Raw genomic sequence first — 16,825 nt, 5'->3', positions numbered from 1 at the left:
AAGGGACATGGCATAGCCAAGGGGAATGGTAATTGCATAGACTTTTTAATCTTTTACACACTTCTTAAACTAACAACAAATAGATTAATAAGCAATACAACCAGTCAAGTTTGCCTAGCACCCAATTTCTAGCCACTTAATATCTGCAAGCAGATTATCATAGAATCATAGAATCATAGAATGCTTTGGGTTGGAAGGGGCCTTTAGAGGTCATCTAGCCCAACCCCCCTGCAGTGAGCAGGGACAGCTTTAACCAGATCAGGGTGCTCAGAGCCCCGTCCAACCTGGCCTTGAATGTTGCCAGGGATGGGGCCTCCACTACCTCTCTGGGCAACCTGTTCCAGTGCTTCACCACCCTCATTGTAAAAAATTTCTTCCTTATGTCTAGTCTAAATCTATTCTTCTTTAGTTTAAAACCATTACTCCTTGTCCTGTCACAACAGGCCTTGCTAAAAAGATTCTCCTCATCCTTCCTACAGGCCCCCTTTAAGTACTGAAAGGCCGCATTAAGGTCTCCCTGCAGCCTTCTCTTCTCCAGGCTGAACAACCCCAACTCCCTCAGCCTGTCCTCATAAGAGAGGTGCTCCAGCCCTTGGATCATTTTTGTGGCCCTCCTCTGGACCCGCTCCAGCAGGTCCATGTCCTTCTTGTGCTGAGGTCTCCAGAGCTGGACGCAGTGCTCCAGGTGGGGTCTCACCAGAGCAGAGCAGAGGGGCAGAATCCCCTCCCTTGACCTGCTGGCCACGCTGCTTTTGATGCAGCCCAGGATACGGTTGGCTTTCTGGGTGCAAGTGCACATTGTTGGCTCATGTCCAGCTTTTCGTCCACCAGTACCCCCAAGTCCTTCTCCGCAGGGCTGCTCTCAGTCCCTTCATCCCCCAACCTGTATTGATACCGGGGGTTGCCCTGTCCCAGGTGCAGGGCCTTGCACTTGGCCTTGTTGAACCTCATGAGGTTCACACAGGCCCACCTCTCCAGCTTGTCCAGGTCCCTTTGGATGACATCTCGTGCTCCTGGCGTGTCAAAAAAAATAAAAATAATTGCGTCAAGGGCTGATTCTCAATAGATCGCAGCAAGGGAGCTGCTCTGCTATGTACGAAACCCTGACCCAGAATCAGGTCGTCTATGAATGATTTAGCACCGGGTGCCCCACGATCATGTGGTAGCAGCAGGGGAGAGGTGGTGCCACATCTGTCCACCCCTCCAATTATGATTTTCTTATTTTTTTTAAGTTGTCAGTCAGAGATATTACATTGCATTGCTACTTTTCCTTGATTGGTTAAGAGTGTGTGCACTTCCTGCCAGCATGAAATATTTGATTAATTTGACATTTAGCTTTATGTGAAAATGTATGCTGCTAACATCCATTTTCTTAAATGTGTATAGAAAATGAATAAAATAAAATGCTTATGTGTGGGAAGGAAAAATGAGAATGAAAGATGATAAAAAGTGAAAAAATACTCAACAGGACAAATGAATGTTTTTGTTCCATATTGACCCAACTCCAGTAGAGAGTGACAAAAAGACATTATTGTTGGAAGGCTGCTTGCTCTCTCTGTAGCTAACTCATATTTATCACTGTAGTTTAAGTCCTGATTCTATACATTGATATTCTTAGGGCATGATTGTAATGGACTGATGACTTTTTCACCAAAATCCATATGCACTTCATGACTGGTGAGACTCAGAGGAAAAACAGTGCTGAACAATGCAGTCTGAGTTGTGTCCTCAACTTTATTGCACCCGTGCAAACTGTCTGTGGTGGGTTGATCTTGGCTGGCTGCCAGATGCCCCCCCAGCCGCTCTCTCACTCATCCTCCTCGAGAGGAGAGGGGGAGAAAATAAGATGGAAAAGTTTGTGTGTCGAGATAAAGACAGGGAGATCACTTAGTAATTACCATCACAGGCAAACCAGACTCAACTTGGTGAAAATTAATTTAATTTATTGCCAGTTAAAAGAGATATGGATGGTGAGAAACAAAGATAAAGGTTAAAATACCTTCCCCCTCCTTAGTTTTGTTCCTAGGCCCAACTTCACTCCGTCATTCCTGACTCCTCTTCTTCCTTCCCACCCTGCATGGTGCAGGGGGGATGGGGAATGGGGGATTGTGGTGAGTTCATAACAGCTCCTCTAGGCTGCAGCTTCTTCCTCACACTTTTCCCTTGCTCCAGCATGGGTCTTTCCTGTGGACTGCAGTCCTTTAGGATAAACCTGCTCCAGCATGGTCTCTCCATGGGCAGAAGTCCTTCAGGAGATATCAGCCTGCTCTGGTTTGGGGTCCTCCATGTGCTGCAGTGTGGATATCTGCTCTGGTGTGGTCCTCTCCATGGGCTGCAAGGAAATACCTGCTCCACCATGGTCTCTTCCAAAACTCGCACAGGCTGCAGGAGAATATCTCCTACAGCTCCTGGAGCACCACTTTCTCTTTCACTGACCTTGATGTCTTCAGAATTGTTTCTCACACTTTTTTTCCTCATTCCTCACTGCCTGCACAATATTCTTCCCTTTCTTAACTATGCTTTCACAGAGGTGCTGCCAGCTTCAGTGATGGGCTCAGCTGTGTCCTGTGGTGGGTCTGCTGGAGTCAGCAGGAACTGGCTGTGTCCAGCATGGGGCAGTCCCTGGCCTTCTCCTACAGAGACCACCACTGTAGCCACCCCGCTACCAACACCTTGCCATCTAAACCAAATACACTGTCATGGAGACCAGATAGCCACGTACTTGGTTTCAGTCAGGCACTTGCTGCACAACTAAATGGAAGCAGTGATACTCTGGTAGTATGGACAATAGAAACTGGAGAAGATTCCCAAAAGATTTGTCCTTTGGAAGAAACTGCTATCAAATAGGAGTGACAATGTCCTTCAGTGGAAGGCAAGAATCATTCTGATGACTTACTGCATAGCTAAGTAGGCTCTCCAGGAGCAGAGAAAAGGCTTAAGTTCCCCTTAGTTCTTCTGATCTCCAGTGCACCAGCATCACCACTCTGTGAAGAGTCTCATAGTCGGGAAGCTATTTCTGCAGAAAGAGAGACCTTAACTCAGACCACACTGATTTCTTAATTTCTACCATGTTCCAATTTAGGCTGTTTAAGATTTTTTATTTTTGCCTAAACTATAGTTTTCTAACGAAGAAGAATGAAAGCCACATTATAAAACAGTGGTGTTTTTTTGTTTTCTCATAACAACTGCATTCCAAATCAATTAAGCAGTTGGGGTATTCCAAGAGCTATTAATTAGTATTTTTCAATTATAACTGATGAAGCAGAATTATGTAGATTTTTTTTGAAAACTTATTGAGAATCATAATTTTGAGCATTAGCTGGGAATATGTGACATATGATACAAAAATTGCAGAAGCCTTTTTATATGATATTTTCCCCAAAGCTGCCACCAGGGATGGTAAAGCAATGGTTAGACATAATTTCCTCTGGTACATGTGACTGCCATTTCTCTCCCCACCAAAAGAGACAACTCAATATATGAACTTTGACTCTATTTCACTAGCATTATCCTATAATAGGAAGCTAACAGTGACTTTATTCCTTATGCAGTTTTGTAACCTAACATACTCCGCCCTTCTTCCTGCCCCAGTCTGGGAAACAAGCAATTGGGAGCAATCAGTGCTACTTTCTTTCCAACAGCACATTCAATCTTTTTGGTTTAATGTATGTTGCCCTTTCTGCCTTTACCTGTCTCTCTTTCTGTACTTCATCGAATGCCTTGCCACTGATGACTGCATTTGCAGCAGACTGCTGAGATATTGCTGAAGTCAGCAGCGCTAATACTGCATTAGAGAATCCACTTCAGGGAAAACAATGTTAGATTTAACCAGTGGGGTACTGCTGCAGTGAAAAGCTATATGCTCGGAGGCACTCTGTGCATTTTCCAAACAAACAATATGCCAATCTTTGCTTTCATGAACAGTAAATGTAATAGTAATGCTTCTCACTTCAATGGCAGTTTGCAGCAAAATGCTGTACAAACAGTAGGGTGAAATTCCCCTTGTGTGGCAGGCTCGTGATGACTTTCACTGCTCAAGTTCTGTGGTTGAACACCTTGGGGATATGCAGAGGCAGCAGGGCCAAACTGGTGTAAAACATGTCAGTGCTCAGGGCATTTTTCTTGATCCATGGCTGTATGGATCCCGTGGTCCCCAGACAGCAGTGCTTATTATTATGCCTCAATCCAGAACAACAGCCACAGGGATTCTTGTGTTCTGCCCCATATGTAATCGTAGCCTGCAGGCAGGATTTTGTCTCCCATTTCTTGATCACAGCTGAAATGTCACCTGTTAATTAGCCCACATCATGCAAAGATGCTGCACAAACACAAAGGCAGACACAATCATTGTCTACTGGGATTTTTTGCTCTAAAAGCCAGACTTTCTAAACCGGCGTCAGATTTTTGAGTGCCCAGTGTGTAAAAACCCAGCATTCATTGTGTTGGTTAAATGGATGCTCTCTACTTTACAAAACCTGTTAAAAAAACACAGTAGACAGAGATGAAGAATGGGGGTGGGGAGAGGGCTGGAATAGCAAGCAAAGCAGGTGGTGGAAATGATTAGCCATGTCCTCATAATGCAAAATTTTAATGGCTTAATGATTTTTTGGTTACACATGGACAGAAACTTCCACGTTTCATTACTTCCATCGTGCATGTAGCAACCACCCGCTTCCTGTTGGACATACAAATTCCCTTCATCCATAAACCCGCATGCATTTTCTGTTTGTGACATATTCATGACAAGTTCGTATAGCTGATAGCTTAATACACTGACTGCCTCAGCTCTACCTCTAACATACCTCTTATCCTTGCTCTGACTTCCAGACACAGCTCTGCTATCTTAACCCAAGCAACCAGTAGCTGAAATCACTTTGGGGAGTCTGTGGGAAGGCTGTGAGATTGGAAGCAAATGCTAGATACCCATATCCCCCAGGAACTTCTGTTTGGAGATGAGCCAGAGCCTTGGAGTGCAAGATCATATGTTACCCACTGGTGGCCTGCTCATTTTCCTGCCTTTCCATACCGTTCAATCAGGAAGCCTTTTGATGTTAACTTCAGTGTGCGGCCATTTCAGAAGAGGGGTGGGGGGGAACACAAACAACTAGAATACTCTGTCCAGTGAAAATGAAATAAAGGAGGTTACTGCTAGGATGCTAAAGCAATTATGACCAGTGGAGTCACTTCATCCCCCAGTCCCTTATGATCCATTTTAGAGAAGGTAGATCAACCTAGTTTTAGTGGTCAGTTCAGGGAAGCTGTAGTGGATTTGGCTAGCACCTCACAGACATTTCTGAGCCTTGGTGCTCCAGGTGTCTGATCTGCAACTTCATGCGCTTGACAAAATATTGTATTTCTAAATTACTTCAGGAGGTAATGCTGGCTTATTAAGTAGTGCTACAGGAAGGATGTACAAGTGCTGATAACCCAATGTAGAATCTTGTGAAAGCTATAGGGAGGATGATTTGCTCATTAATTTTCTCAGTTAAACTGGACTGCATGATAACATTACTTCATAATTCAAACTAAACTTCGAGTTTTAAGACAAAGATAAGGATGACTCCATGGGAAATTTTGAGTTCTTGACTATGTAAATGTTTGAAGAAAGCATAATTTCCTTCCTTTAAAAAAACCTCCCATCATATTATGAGGATTTTGGGGAAACATACTGGTGCTTTGTTGTCTTCCTTGGATGGACTCACTAAAATGGGAGATGAAATGCCTGGTTTCATTTTTGATCAACTCGTGTATTAAACTAAACTAATTTAAGCCAGCTGCTGGGTTTATGAATGCATAAGTATATATGGCCTCAATCTAATTCTGTGCTGAATCCTGTGAAAGCAACATTTGCATCAGATGTGTCAAGAATACTCTATTATACTGTCATTAAAATGTATATACATTCCTGTGTGCTCATGTAACACCAGAACATGGAAGAAAATAAAGTTCTAAATAAGATACTCCATTAAACCTGACTTACATTTTTTCACAGATAAAAATTGTGACAGCAATACCACAGAGGAGGGCATGTTAATTTAGAGGAAATATATTTCTTTTAAACCAGTTAAGAAACTCTCCTGTAAAACCAGGTTTCTTTGGTATCTCCTATGTTCTTGGCATATTGGGTAAAATAGTTGTCAGGGTATAGGTCAGTGTGGCAAAACCATGCTTAGCATTTTCATAGTCAAAAGCCAGTTGAACATTCTCTCAGCATTTTGGCTCTTATTTGAAACTGTCCTTCTGAGGCGGCTGTACTTTGAACCTCTGTCTGGAGATTTTCCCTTTAAATAAGAACTGTTTTCACAGAGTCATAACAGGTTATTTAGCTCACCCTGCTGCTGTAAAGCAGGGCCAACTATACCTAAATATTTCCGGTAGAAGTTAGACTAACCTGTTCTCAGAAACATCAGTCTCCTAAAGCAAAGCATACTTGCAGTAATGAACCATTTTTAACCTGAAGCAATGTTTTATGGTGCATCATTTCAATAGCTCCAATGTTTTATATTACAGTGTTTTGCTTTAGAATAGAATATTTCAGTTGGAAGGAACCTACAATGGTCATCCAAGTCAGCTGCCAACTGCTAAACTGGGTTAAGCTTTGCCCCAGTCTTCTTGACCATCAGTGAGTGAGAGTTTTGATTCCTTAATTTTCATCAATACTAGCAGAAATCTCAGGTATTTAAGCTCCTCATATATCAATGGGAGGCCTGGCTGTACTCTTTGTCAGTACGTCAAGTGCAGGTAGCACGGTACTCTTGGAGGTGAACAACTGTACATATCCTAACATTTTAAGTTGACTTGTAACATCAATATCTTCAGTTGCTTTATTTTGAAGCTTAGCCAAACAAACAGGAGCTCACCTTTCTTCCCGCACTGGCATTCTCTCACTGGGGTAAGACCTGTGTTGAAACACTGGTGTGTTCCTTCAAGGGCACCTGTTCCTTTGAGGTTACCCTGTCTACTAATTTAGTGCATGAATATGAATGGAGATTCACCATTGCTTTCAGTGAGGCAGACTAAATCTTCTTTGATATGCTTTAACAAACATACATGGATGAGACTCTGTTCTGGGAAAAGCCTGTTCTGACAGCAGCTTGTTTTGAAAAAACATAGATAAATAAGACAGGGATGGTTCTGCATTTATTGTAAACATATCCCCTTCTCTTTTGCTCTACATTTGTCCTAAACTATAGTCTAAATGATCTCTACAAATCCAAGAATTTATGTAGTCCTGTATTTTCTTAAACTGTTTGTATACCACTGCACATTGTTGAATTGCCACTGTAGTCCATCCTTTGATTTTAGTAAAACTACTTGTTAAACTTCTGGAAGTTTATATAGCTTTTATGTTCATATGTTTGTTCAAAAATTCTTAAAGGACATTTGTGTTAGAAAAGTAAGCACAATTTTATCTTTTTCTAGTTGGTGAAACCATGGTTTAAAGATGAATGGTAGCACTTTTCTGAGAGCACAGGTTCATGGAGGCAGAGTTCCAAATAGAAATCAGGACTTCTGACTTCTTACCATGTGCTCAAGTCACTAACTGCACTCTCTTGTTGTAAAGAGTGACATAGCTGCTAGATGGAGTATCTACGCTGGTTTTCCAATACCTAACTGCTGTTTGAAATCTACCCTGAAACATCTCTGTGGTATTGACTGCAGTTGTGCTTTCTGCATCAGCTTTGTAAGAAGACCGTATCTGTCATACATCAGTCGCTCAACTAGCTGCTTTAGTAGAGTCTTCCTGTGTATTAATTTATATCATACAAAATACTTTAGGATCAACATTTCTACATACACTTAAGGTAGCTATTACTAATAGCAGAAAAAGAAAGACTTTAACACAGTTCTTCTTGGGAAAAGAGTTATCTTTTATTTTAGAGATATGCAAGCCAAGCACAGTACTCCATTGAGCTGTTTGACATGATATTTATAAGAACATTTTGCGTTCCCTACCCTGAACTTCCCATCTTGTTCTTAAATCAGTACAACACATTTTCCTTTGAAGACAGAATCAAACAGGCCATGGTTTTACTGTAAAGCTGTTATTAACACTTTGCCAGAAGTGCGATTTGAATAAGAAACAACATTTATACTAGCAGAGAGGAAAAGAAAACTCACAAAAGCTGTTTTAACTCTACCAGCTCTTGACTTCTTTCCTCTTGACTTATCATTTGTAAGATCTCAAAGTCAGAAAGTCAGACATTGCTCTCCACTGAAAGGCTCACCCAGCCTACAGTGGACTCTGCCAGTCATGGTAAGGCGGATAGCTGTTTCAAAAAAATGTAGCATGTTGTTTCTGTCATATGAATTCTGCTCTCTTCTTACCATGTGAGCCTTGGCTCCTGAGACTATTTTGCTGAGTAATCTCAAGTGTGCAAAATCAGCTCTCAGGTTTGCAGATTTTGTGTTGATTCACAATATACACAGTAGTTATAACCTGTAACTAATGTAAATTGATTGAATTCCATGGAATCCATGGAAGTTATGTTACACTAATTCACATCAGCTGAGCCCCTTCTGGGAATACTCAAATTTATTTAGCTCAGTAAGGAGACGTTGTGACTCAGATTTAAGATATTTGCCTACAGAGGAAGGGAGGTTCTAACTGCTTCACACAACCTTCCTATTTTACGTTTCTTCTGAATACTGTACTGATATTTCCTGCTGAAACTCACTCTATCTATTAGAATAATCCTTTCCTGTCAGGAGAGGATTTTCAGGATTCAGGCTGAGGGAACTGGGATTGTTTAGTCTGGAGAAGAGGAGGCTGAGGGGAGACCTTATCGCTCTCTACAGCTACCTGAAAGGAGGTTGTAGTGAGGTGGGTGTTGGTCTCTTCTCCCAAGTAACAAGTGATAGGACAAGAGGAAATGGCCTCAAGCTGCATCAGGGGAGGTTTAGGTTGGATATTAGGAAAAAATTTCTTCATGGAAAGGGTAGTCAAGCATTGGAACAGGCTGCCCAGGGAGGTGGTGGAGTCACCATCCCTAGAAGTGTTCAAAAAATGGGTAGACATGGCACTTGGAGACATGGTTTAGTGGGCATGGTGGTGTTGGGTTGATGATTGGACTGATGATCTTAGAGATCCTTTCCAACCTTAATGATTCCTAGTTTTTACTTTCATTAAAAAACAATGCAGCCACCAAGCCAGGAAACATGGAATTACTACTCTCCCCTTAATTGGTTTAGTAGTCGACTTGGTAGTGTTAGGTTAATGGATGGACTTGATGATCTTAAAGGCCTTTTCCAACCTAAACAATTCTATGAATCTATGTAGAGAATAAAATAATTGATCTCTTTTACAATAAACGTGACTTCTTTCTAATACTGGCACTCTTCTGCCTATTGTCACCTCAAGTTCTTAGAACTTATGTGAAATATATGTGGAGGTAAGAGAAAGTATCCTTTTAAGTTTGATGTCACTCCATCCTGGCTGATAAGTGTTGGGAACCATAATGACCTTTTGATGGTCAAACTGAGCAGCTGTGCCACAGGGTGTTGCAGAACTGAGATACACACAAAGGGAATCAACCACAGAGGCTTTTCCTCTGATCGTGGATCCTTTCTATTCTATTTAGTATCTGGAGCCTCCAAGTCACATATGAAAAGAAAGATTAACTGTAAGTGTAAAGCAACTGTAGATTTCTGTAGTTTATTGGTTAGCAAGTAAGGTGGAAGCTCTATCTTCAATGCAATGCTTCAGAGATGTATTGCTTCTAGGAAAATGTGAATTTAGTAAACAGCTGAGTTCTTAAATTATTCCGTATCATAAAATGGTTTCTATTGGGAAAGAGCTGTAGCCCACTTCAAACTCAAGGTGTAATAACATTGTATGTTCAAATTGTATAGAATCAGTTTATGATGACACTCTGATCAGATGTTGTAAATCATTCTGTTTTAATTTCTGAGCAGAAGCAGCAAAGATACTTTGGGAATAATATCAGAGAATGCAGCTAAAGTGCCAGTATTTTAACTGTAATCTGATTTAGGTCTGATATGAAATAAATCAATCTGGTTTCAACAAAATTACAGGCCAGTGACAGCTGCACCGTGGTAAGATTACAGCAGGGATTTGGTTTAAAATGAATCCAGCATCTTTAAAGCCTGCATGTTGTACCATTATACCAGTGGATGCTGAGGAACCCAGCCTCATCTTGCCATTGCTAACACTGGCAACAGAGAGTGGGGAAGTGTGATGCTGAGATACCTGAATTATTTGGAGGTGAGCCAGCTTTGATTTGGAGGCCTTGGTAGCTTGACACAGTGGTTGGGCTAATAAGTCTGGCTGTAAGTCAGGAATTATTAGCTCTGATGTATTGCTAAGGTCACGTGGGCTACACAGTGTCTCAGTACCAAGCTGGGAAGTCCATCGTTGTGCTTGGCATGTGAGTGAATTTGACCTCAGATATCTAGTATGCTTTGGCTGAAGAATGATTTTTGCTAAAATTTGTGAAGCTTCCAGGCCTTAAGAACATTTTCAGAAGTGATGTTTTTATGAATCCATGTAAATAATATGGGCCTGCTTGCGCTGGCAAGCCAAACAGAATTGTGGTTTGCAAAGCATTTTCTGATTCTGTCTATACCAGGCCAGGTAGTGATCGCTGATCATTAACAGTTCAATTTCCTAGCACTATTAATACTGTTAGTATTATGATTTAGGAACATAAATCACTGCCAGGGTCTCTCATCAAACACCACCTTGTGTAATTTATGTCCTAACTAGTGTAAATTTTCATGTTCTTATTGGATAAATGCTTTTCTGCATCCTTCAGAAATTTTTGCTGGCCTGTCCAGTTCTAGAGGTAATGGGTGAAGCAAACCCTTGAAGTGGCTTCTGTATGGATGGACAAAACACACACGGAGAATTCCAGATGTGAAGAGTAGCATCTATGTGAATAACATGGTTTACACGAGAGTCTTGAAAATGATATTTAGGAAAGTTGTATATGAATATCAAAGTCATACCCTTAGGCATTTGATTTTGAATAAGATTTTTTTACTTTGTGTTTCAGTGGCTGTTCCCTCAGCGGTGCCAGCTTGTGAACCTGAGCCCAAAACTAACGGGCATTACCCAGCTCCACGACTCTCTGTTTCCTCCCGAGCCACTGTTGTTGCTACCATGGAAGCCCCTTCTCAAGGTCTGCAGACAGTCATGAAGTGGAAAACAGTGGTGGCCATCTTTGTTGTGGTGGTAGTTTACCTGGTGACGGGAGGACTCGTCTTCCGTGCCCTGGAGCAGCCCTTCGAAAGCAGGCAGAAGAACACAATTGCACTAGAGAAGGCTGACTTTCTTCGGGAGCATGTTTGTGTAACCCAGCTAGAGCTGGAGACGCTAATTCAGGTAGGCCATCTGAAGAAGACAGTACTTCTTGGAAGTTAGGATAAACAGCTTGGTGGCTCATTGATCAGCTGAGTTAATGGGGAGCAAAATTGTTCACAGAGCCCTCGCAATGGGCAGTGAAGAGCAGGCTCTTTCCCAGTCATTTTAAAGCCCAGGAAACAGAAACTGTGTCTCCAAAATATTGTAAACGGATTAAGTGTATTCACTAGAATAATGAAAAATGTGTGCGAAGAAAATCAGAACTTAATATCTGGAAGAAATTTTTGTGAGAGGTGACAGATTTGCAAGACATTTGTCCATCATCTCTGTAAATTTTCAAATGATATTAAGTTCTTAATTCTTCCTCCAAAATTAAACACAGCAACCAGGAGAGCAAACAGGAAATGATAGGTGGGAATTTTGAAATAAATATTCAGCCAAGAATTCTGAACTTACTGGTATATTAATTTACAGGTTTACTATCACAAATTTTAGGTAAATGAAGATGATGAAGTATAAAATTAAAAATAGAAAATAATTGGCATTTAAGAACCACAGAATTTTTAATCTGGTCTAGTACGCAAAGCTTTAGAATCAATTCTGAAGGAAATAAATATCAAGGGATTAGTGGAAAATGGAATAACATGCAAGAAAGGTCTATCAAGGACAGAGTTATCTTTCATTGATTAAAAATCTAGACAAGGAAGGTATTATGGATCTTACAAGACTTCAGTAGAGTATCTTCTAGGATCCCATGTAGAAACCTATCAATTAGCCTGGAGAAAATAGAGATTAGATAAGAAATGTGAGAAATCTAGGGAATATATTCCAAAGTTGAACTTCAGCCTCATATTTCAGACCTGAATTTGTGTCTGAGCCTTCCAAGAGCACAGTGTGTTTCCCTCTGGGGTGTTGCACCAGAGCTCCATTGTGATTTTAGGCTGTTTGAAAGAACACAGAGCTACCCCTTGGATTCTTGTGTCCATCCACCCAAATGTATTATAATACCCTTTCTATAAGTGAATCAAATTTATAAGTGTAGTATTTCTTTTAAGAAGCTGTCCCAGTATCTCATTGCTGTGACGCAAAAAGCATTCTCCTACTTTTCAGCCTCAACTTGTTCCGTTTCCCTGTAGTTGGTCTTCCACAGACAACGTCCCATTGCTTAATTGATTCCTCTCCCTTGCCCACACGTGTAGACAGCAATGCTCTTCTGCCTCTCCTAAGCAAAACAAATTCTTTCTGTTTCTCTGGAGATAGATGTGGGCTCTCCCTGCTTGTGCTCTGTGTTCACAGAAGACAGGTCCATTCTGAGTCAGAAGCTGTGTACCTGTACCTTTGGGCAGCCTGGTGCTGTAGCTGTGAAGCCAAACCTGCTTCGGCAGGAAGCGGTATTGTGCTGATGTGACTATACAGCTTTTGGATCAGGGCTGGCTTGGATCACATCTTTCATCTGCCTGCAAAAGACAGGTGAACATGTTTGGTTGGAAGGGTGAATTCTGTTCAGCGATACTGGTTCAGATGTTTTTCTCATGGCAGTGTTTCTTTCAAATCCTTAGGTATAATGTGTGCTGGCTGATTAAAGGATTTTTAAAAAATACTAAAAGCAAGAAGTTTGTATTCCCTTGATGGGAATGTCACTATTAAAAGATATGCAAAATGCTTTATTTTCTAGCAGAAAAGAGAACACATAATAGGTACAACAAGCAAAGCACCTCAACAGAATGGTAGACTCCTGCATGCTGACTGCAGTACAAAGATTTCTAAATAGTCCCTATTCTCTAGCCTAAGCTATGTACCAGTTTTAATTCTTATTTTACACAATATTTTTCCTCCTTTCACCTCAAAAGTGGTGACACTAAAATAAAAAACAGGCATACTGTGTCATTAGAAGGCAGATATTCTGAACAAATCTTACCATCTCCTGAGATTTCAGTATGTCCTCAGGCATTACACTGGATAACTGGAAATCATTTTGCAAAGGTAAATTAAATGGGTTTAGCAGCTTAGCATGTGAATGTCTTAAGGCCAAGTGATGTGAAATATTGAAACATATTTGTCAATAAAGAACAAGTTCCTTTGGATTCTTCTGTATGTCTGGGGGTGAAACTGGCTCCAGGGATGTAGTTGGGTATGCTGATACAGAAAACTCTGATTGTAACTGACTTGCACAGAAGAACACTGAACCACTGCTTGAAGATAATGTCGGGGGTTAACATTGTGCTTTCATGCCTTTATGTCGATGATCTTGAAAGTGACATCGCCCTGGCTGGCACAATGCATTTCTGCATTGCACCAAATGCTGCATCTGCCTTTACAACTGTGATTTCAGACTGAAGTGGCAACCTCCATGGGTCCTGGCTGCTGTGCAGTCAGCACCTGGCTACTGCTAAGGGAGCTATTTATAATTAATGTTATTTGACTACCTGAAAACCTTTAGATGAACACAGATCATACTCTCCAGAATGACTGTGTTGGTTCACCTCTGTGCTTTGGAGAATATGGAAAAAATACAAAAAGAGAGACCTTAGAACTGGCTTGTATCCTTTTACTGTGGGGGTGGCTCTGGAACAATCTTTTTAGGAGAAGAGCAAAAGAGTGTCATGGTCTTTGCAAGGCTAATGATGGAAAAATGTATCCCTTTGCCTAAATTTCAAAGGATTCTCCTTTGGAAAATATATAAGGAAGATGTACAGCACTGTATGAGGAAGCTGTTGAAATTTAGTGTGGATGAGACATCCTTTCCAACTTGATCTCCAATAACCCATTGCAAATATTAGTACTGGTAGCTCAAATGTGAATTGCTGAGTCCAGACTGTGATGTTCATTCATAGACTTCAGAAGTAATATAGTGATGAAAGCAGTGCAAATCCCTAGGAAGATTCAGAGTATTTTAAATTTGTATTTATGTCTTGGGTTTTGGTTCAGGTCTGTCTAATACTAACACAATGACAGACATTTTTTTCTTAACAATAGCAAGTATTTCACAGTGCAGTCTGTATTGTCCAAAGTCACCTGAAGTGGAAGTTTTGTAATGAGCCCTGCTTTCATAATGAGCCCTGCACAATGACGTAAGATGGAGTGGCTTGCTACTGTAAGAAGTTACTTAGGTTAGTGGCAGGCTGCTTGCTTCTTCCTTTTCCTTCAGTGTTTAATTTAGAAGTGTGAGTGATTATAGCACAAAAAAAAAAAAAAAAAAATCATTCACCTGGGAACTAAGTCATATTATCAATGTCCACTAATGACTACAACAACTCATTAGAGTTAGCCTGTAAGCTGAAAAGGAAGCAGAGCTGGAAATAAGCTAGTCAGGCTCCACTGGCTAATTATGTTAGTAAGAGTTCATATTTTGGATAGGCACTTTTGATTAGTGTTCTGAACTACTTTTGCCCTGAAGGTAAGCAAGAAAGGGAACAGCCTGTAAAGATGTCTGTTTTCAGCTGATGACAGGTTCATTAGTGTCATAAGCCAGCTTGTCTTTTCAGGGTGTTTCCTTGTAAAATGAAGAGAACTTGGATGGCTTTCATGTCCTAGAAGAAAGCTCTAGATGGAGCAGAAAAAGAAAGTATTTTGAGTTAACTATGGGGAAGACTTGCCTGTTGCTGCAGGAAAAGACTATTTGAACTGTGAAGAAAAACAATGGTAAATATCTGATTATTGAACCTTCTGCCTGTGCCTCTGGAGATTGTCTTCTATATGTCCCAACTTCTGTTCTGCCCCGATCTTTATTTTGTCTTATTCCCCCTAAAAGGATATGAAAAAAGAATTGAGATCTCTTGGGTCCTGTGTAAGTAGGTGCAGGCACCCTAGTTTGTAACTTCAGTCCAGAGATACTCCAGTTTTATAGGAGACAGACCGAGCCTAGGTTGCTGCAGAAGTCTGCCACTGTCCTGTAGCTATTTTGCTTCCAGAACTTAGCTAAGAAGTTTGCAGGGAGCTAAGCCCTTTGGACTTAGATCTCTGTGCATGTCCCTTGTTGAATGCTGTAGGTCTGCCCTCAGACACTACCTGCACAACAATCAAATTACTGTGTCAGTAGATCACTGTCTGCGTGATTGTCACCTAAAGACCTTTATGGGATAGGCAGAAATATTTAAGGGATGGGCTTTCAAAGCTTATTACTTTTGATGATACCCGAACAAAAATTACTGGCCTTGGTCCTTTGAAAATGCTGTTGTGGAAAAGTGAATAAATGGGAATTTTTAATCAGGATCTCTTAATTGCTGTATGAGAATAACTAGTAAGAATAAGTAGAGAGGTAGGGAGCGTAGAGAAAAGTTATTAAGGAATTACTCTTTAAAAGCTGCTTGCTAATGAGAAGCATCCTAATAATTGTAATAGAGAAACATCAGAGCATGAAAGGCAATTGAAAAAAGCTTTTTGTATGCTTGATAGGAATCTGCTTGGAAAAGAATTGGAGAGGGAGATAATAATTATTGGATTAACATGATCTGTGGAGAGGAATTATTGGAACTATAAAAAAAGATGACAAGAATTTTCTTTTCGTTTCTTATCAAATTCCTATCCTTGGTTACACATAGGGTACATCCTTTGAGTAGCTCAGCACTCAAGAAGGGTATTATGCTTGTCCTTGGAAAAGATTTGTCTTCTTCATGCTTGGGATCTTACTGGAGAAACTAAAGAAACATGAACAAGTGAAGCAGATAAAAAAAGACTTTCTTCCCAGAGAAACCAGAAACAGTCTGTTTGGTTCCTGTCTCCTCATCAGCTGCACTAGCTCCCAGCTATCTTGTTACCTATGGGCATAACTCTAGACTTTTTCTTGACATATTTGTCTTAATTAGTGATCAAGGTACCTAACACGTTAGTGAAAGCTGGCATGTCCTCACTCACGCCCCAAGGAGGATCAGATATGTGAGCATCCAGGCACAGTGAGGGCCACCTGCACCCCAGGGGACAGGGAGCTGGCAGCTGTGGACCCCACTACTGGCAGCCAGGGAGCATGGCTGGCCGGGGGCAGCTAGGGGCATCCCCCAGCCCAGACTATCAGGCACCTCCCTGGGGACGGAGGTGGGCTGAGGCTGGGCTGGGACATCAGCCCAAGGGTCAGGCCCCAGCTTGGCGGACACTGTGGCTGGGCAGGACAGGGCTGTGGAGAGCTGGAGCCTGACACTTGTATGGCGTCACTGGGGCAGGGACTGAGACGGTGAAACCCCAGTAGTTTTTATTTGGTATAAGGAGAATATAATTGGTTTTATCCATAGAGAAGAGATACTATTTTGATCTTATGTTGTGGGGGGGTAACTCTTGAAACCTGGTGAGACAAGCTAGTGTTCACTATACCTTTCTTTGGACTATATGTTAACAACTAGGCAGGCCAGAGTGGGCCCATGCCTCATAGCCTTTAAATAAAAATGCCTGAATATCAACAGGTGGAATTGATAAAGCTTATTCCAGATTGAGATGGAGTCTGGATTGCACTCTTTTTGGGAATACAGGATTCAGTCATCCCAGTATCACCACATATGCTGGGCTTTTGCT

General features: G+C 41.2%; 1 protein-coding gene across 1 annotated transcript in view; it reads left to right on the top strand.

The window, feature by feature from the left end:
- Positions 1-16,825, top strand: part of KCNK10 (potassium two pore domain channel subfamily K member 10) — a 74,072-nt gene that overhangs the window by 15,697 nt on the left and 41,550 nt on the right. The window contains exon 2 of the mRNA XM_075712774.1: positions 11,016-11,344. Coding sequence (XP_075568889.1) covers positions 11,016-11,344 — 329 coding nt within the window. The remainder of the gene's footprint in view (positions 1-11,015; positions 11,345-16,825) is intronic.

The sequence above is a fragment of the Pelecanus crispus genome, chromosome 6, assembly GCF_030463565.1.
Source record: "Pelecanus crispus isolate bPelCri1 chromosome 6, bPelCri1.pri, whole genome shotgun sequence".
NCBI classification, from domain to species: domain Eukaryota; kingdom Metazoa; phylum Chordata; class Aves; order Pelecaniformes; family Pelecanidae; genus Pelecanus; species Pelecanus crispus.
The sequence above is the reverse complement of the archived record's forward strand: the minus strand, read 5'-3'. Positions and strand labels throughout refer to the sequence as shown.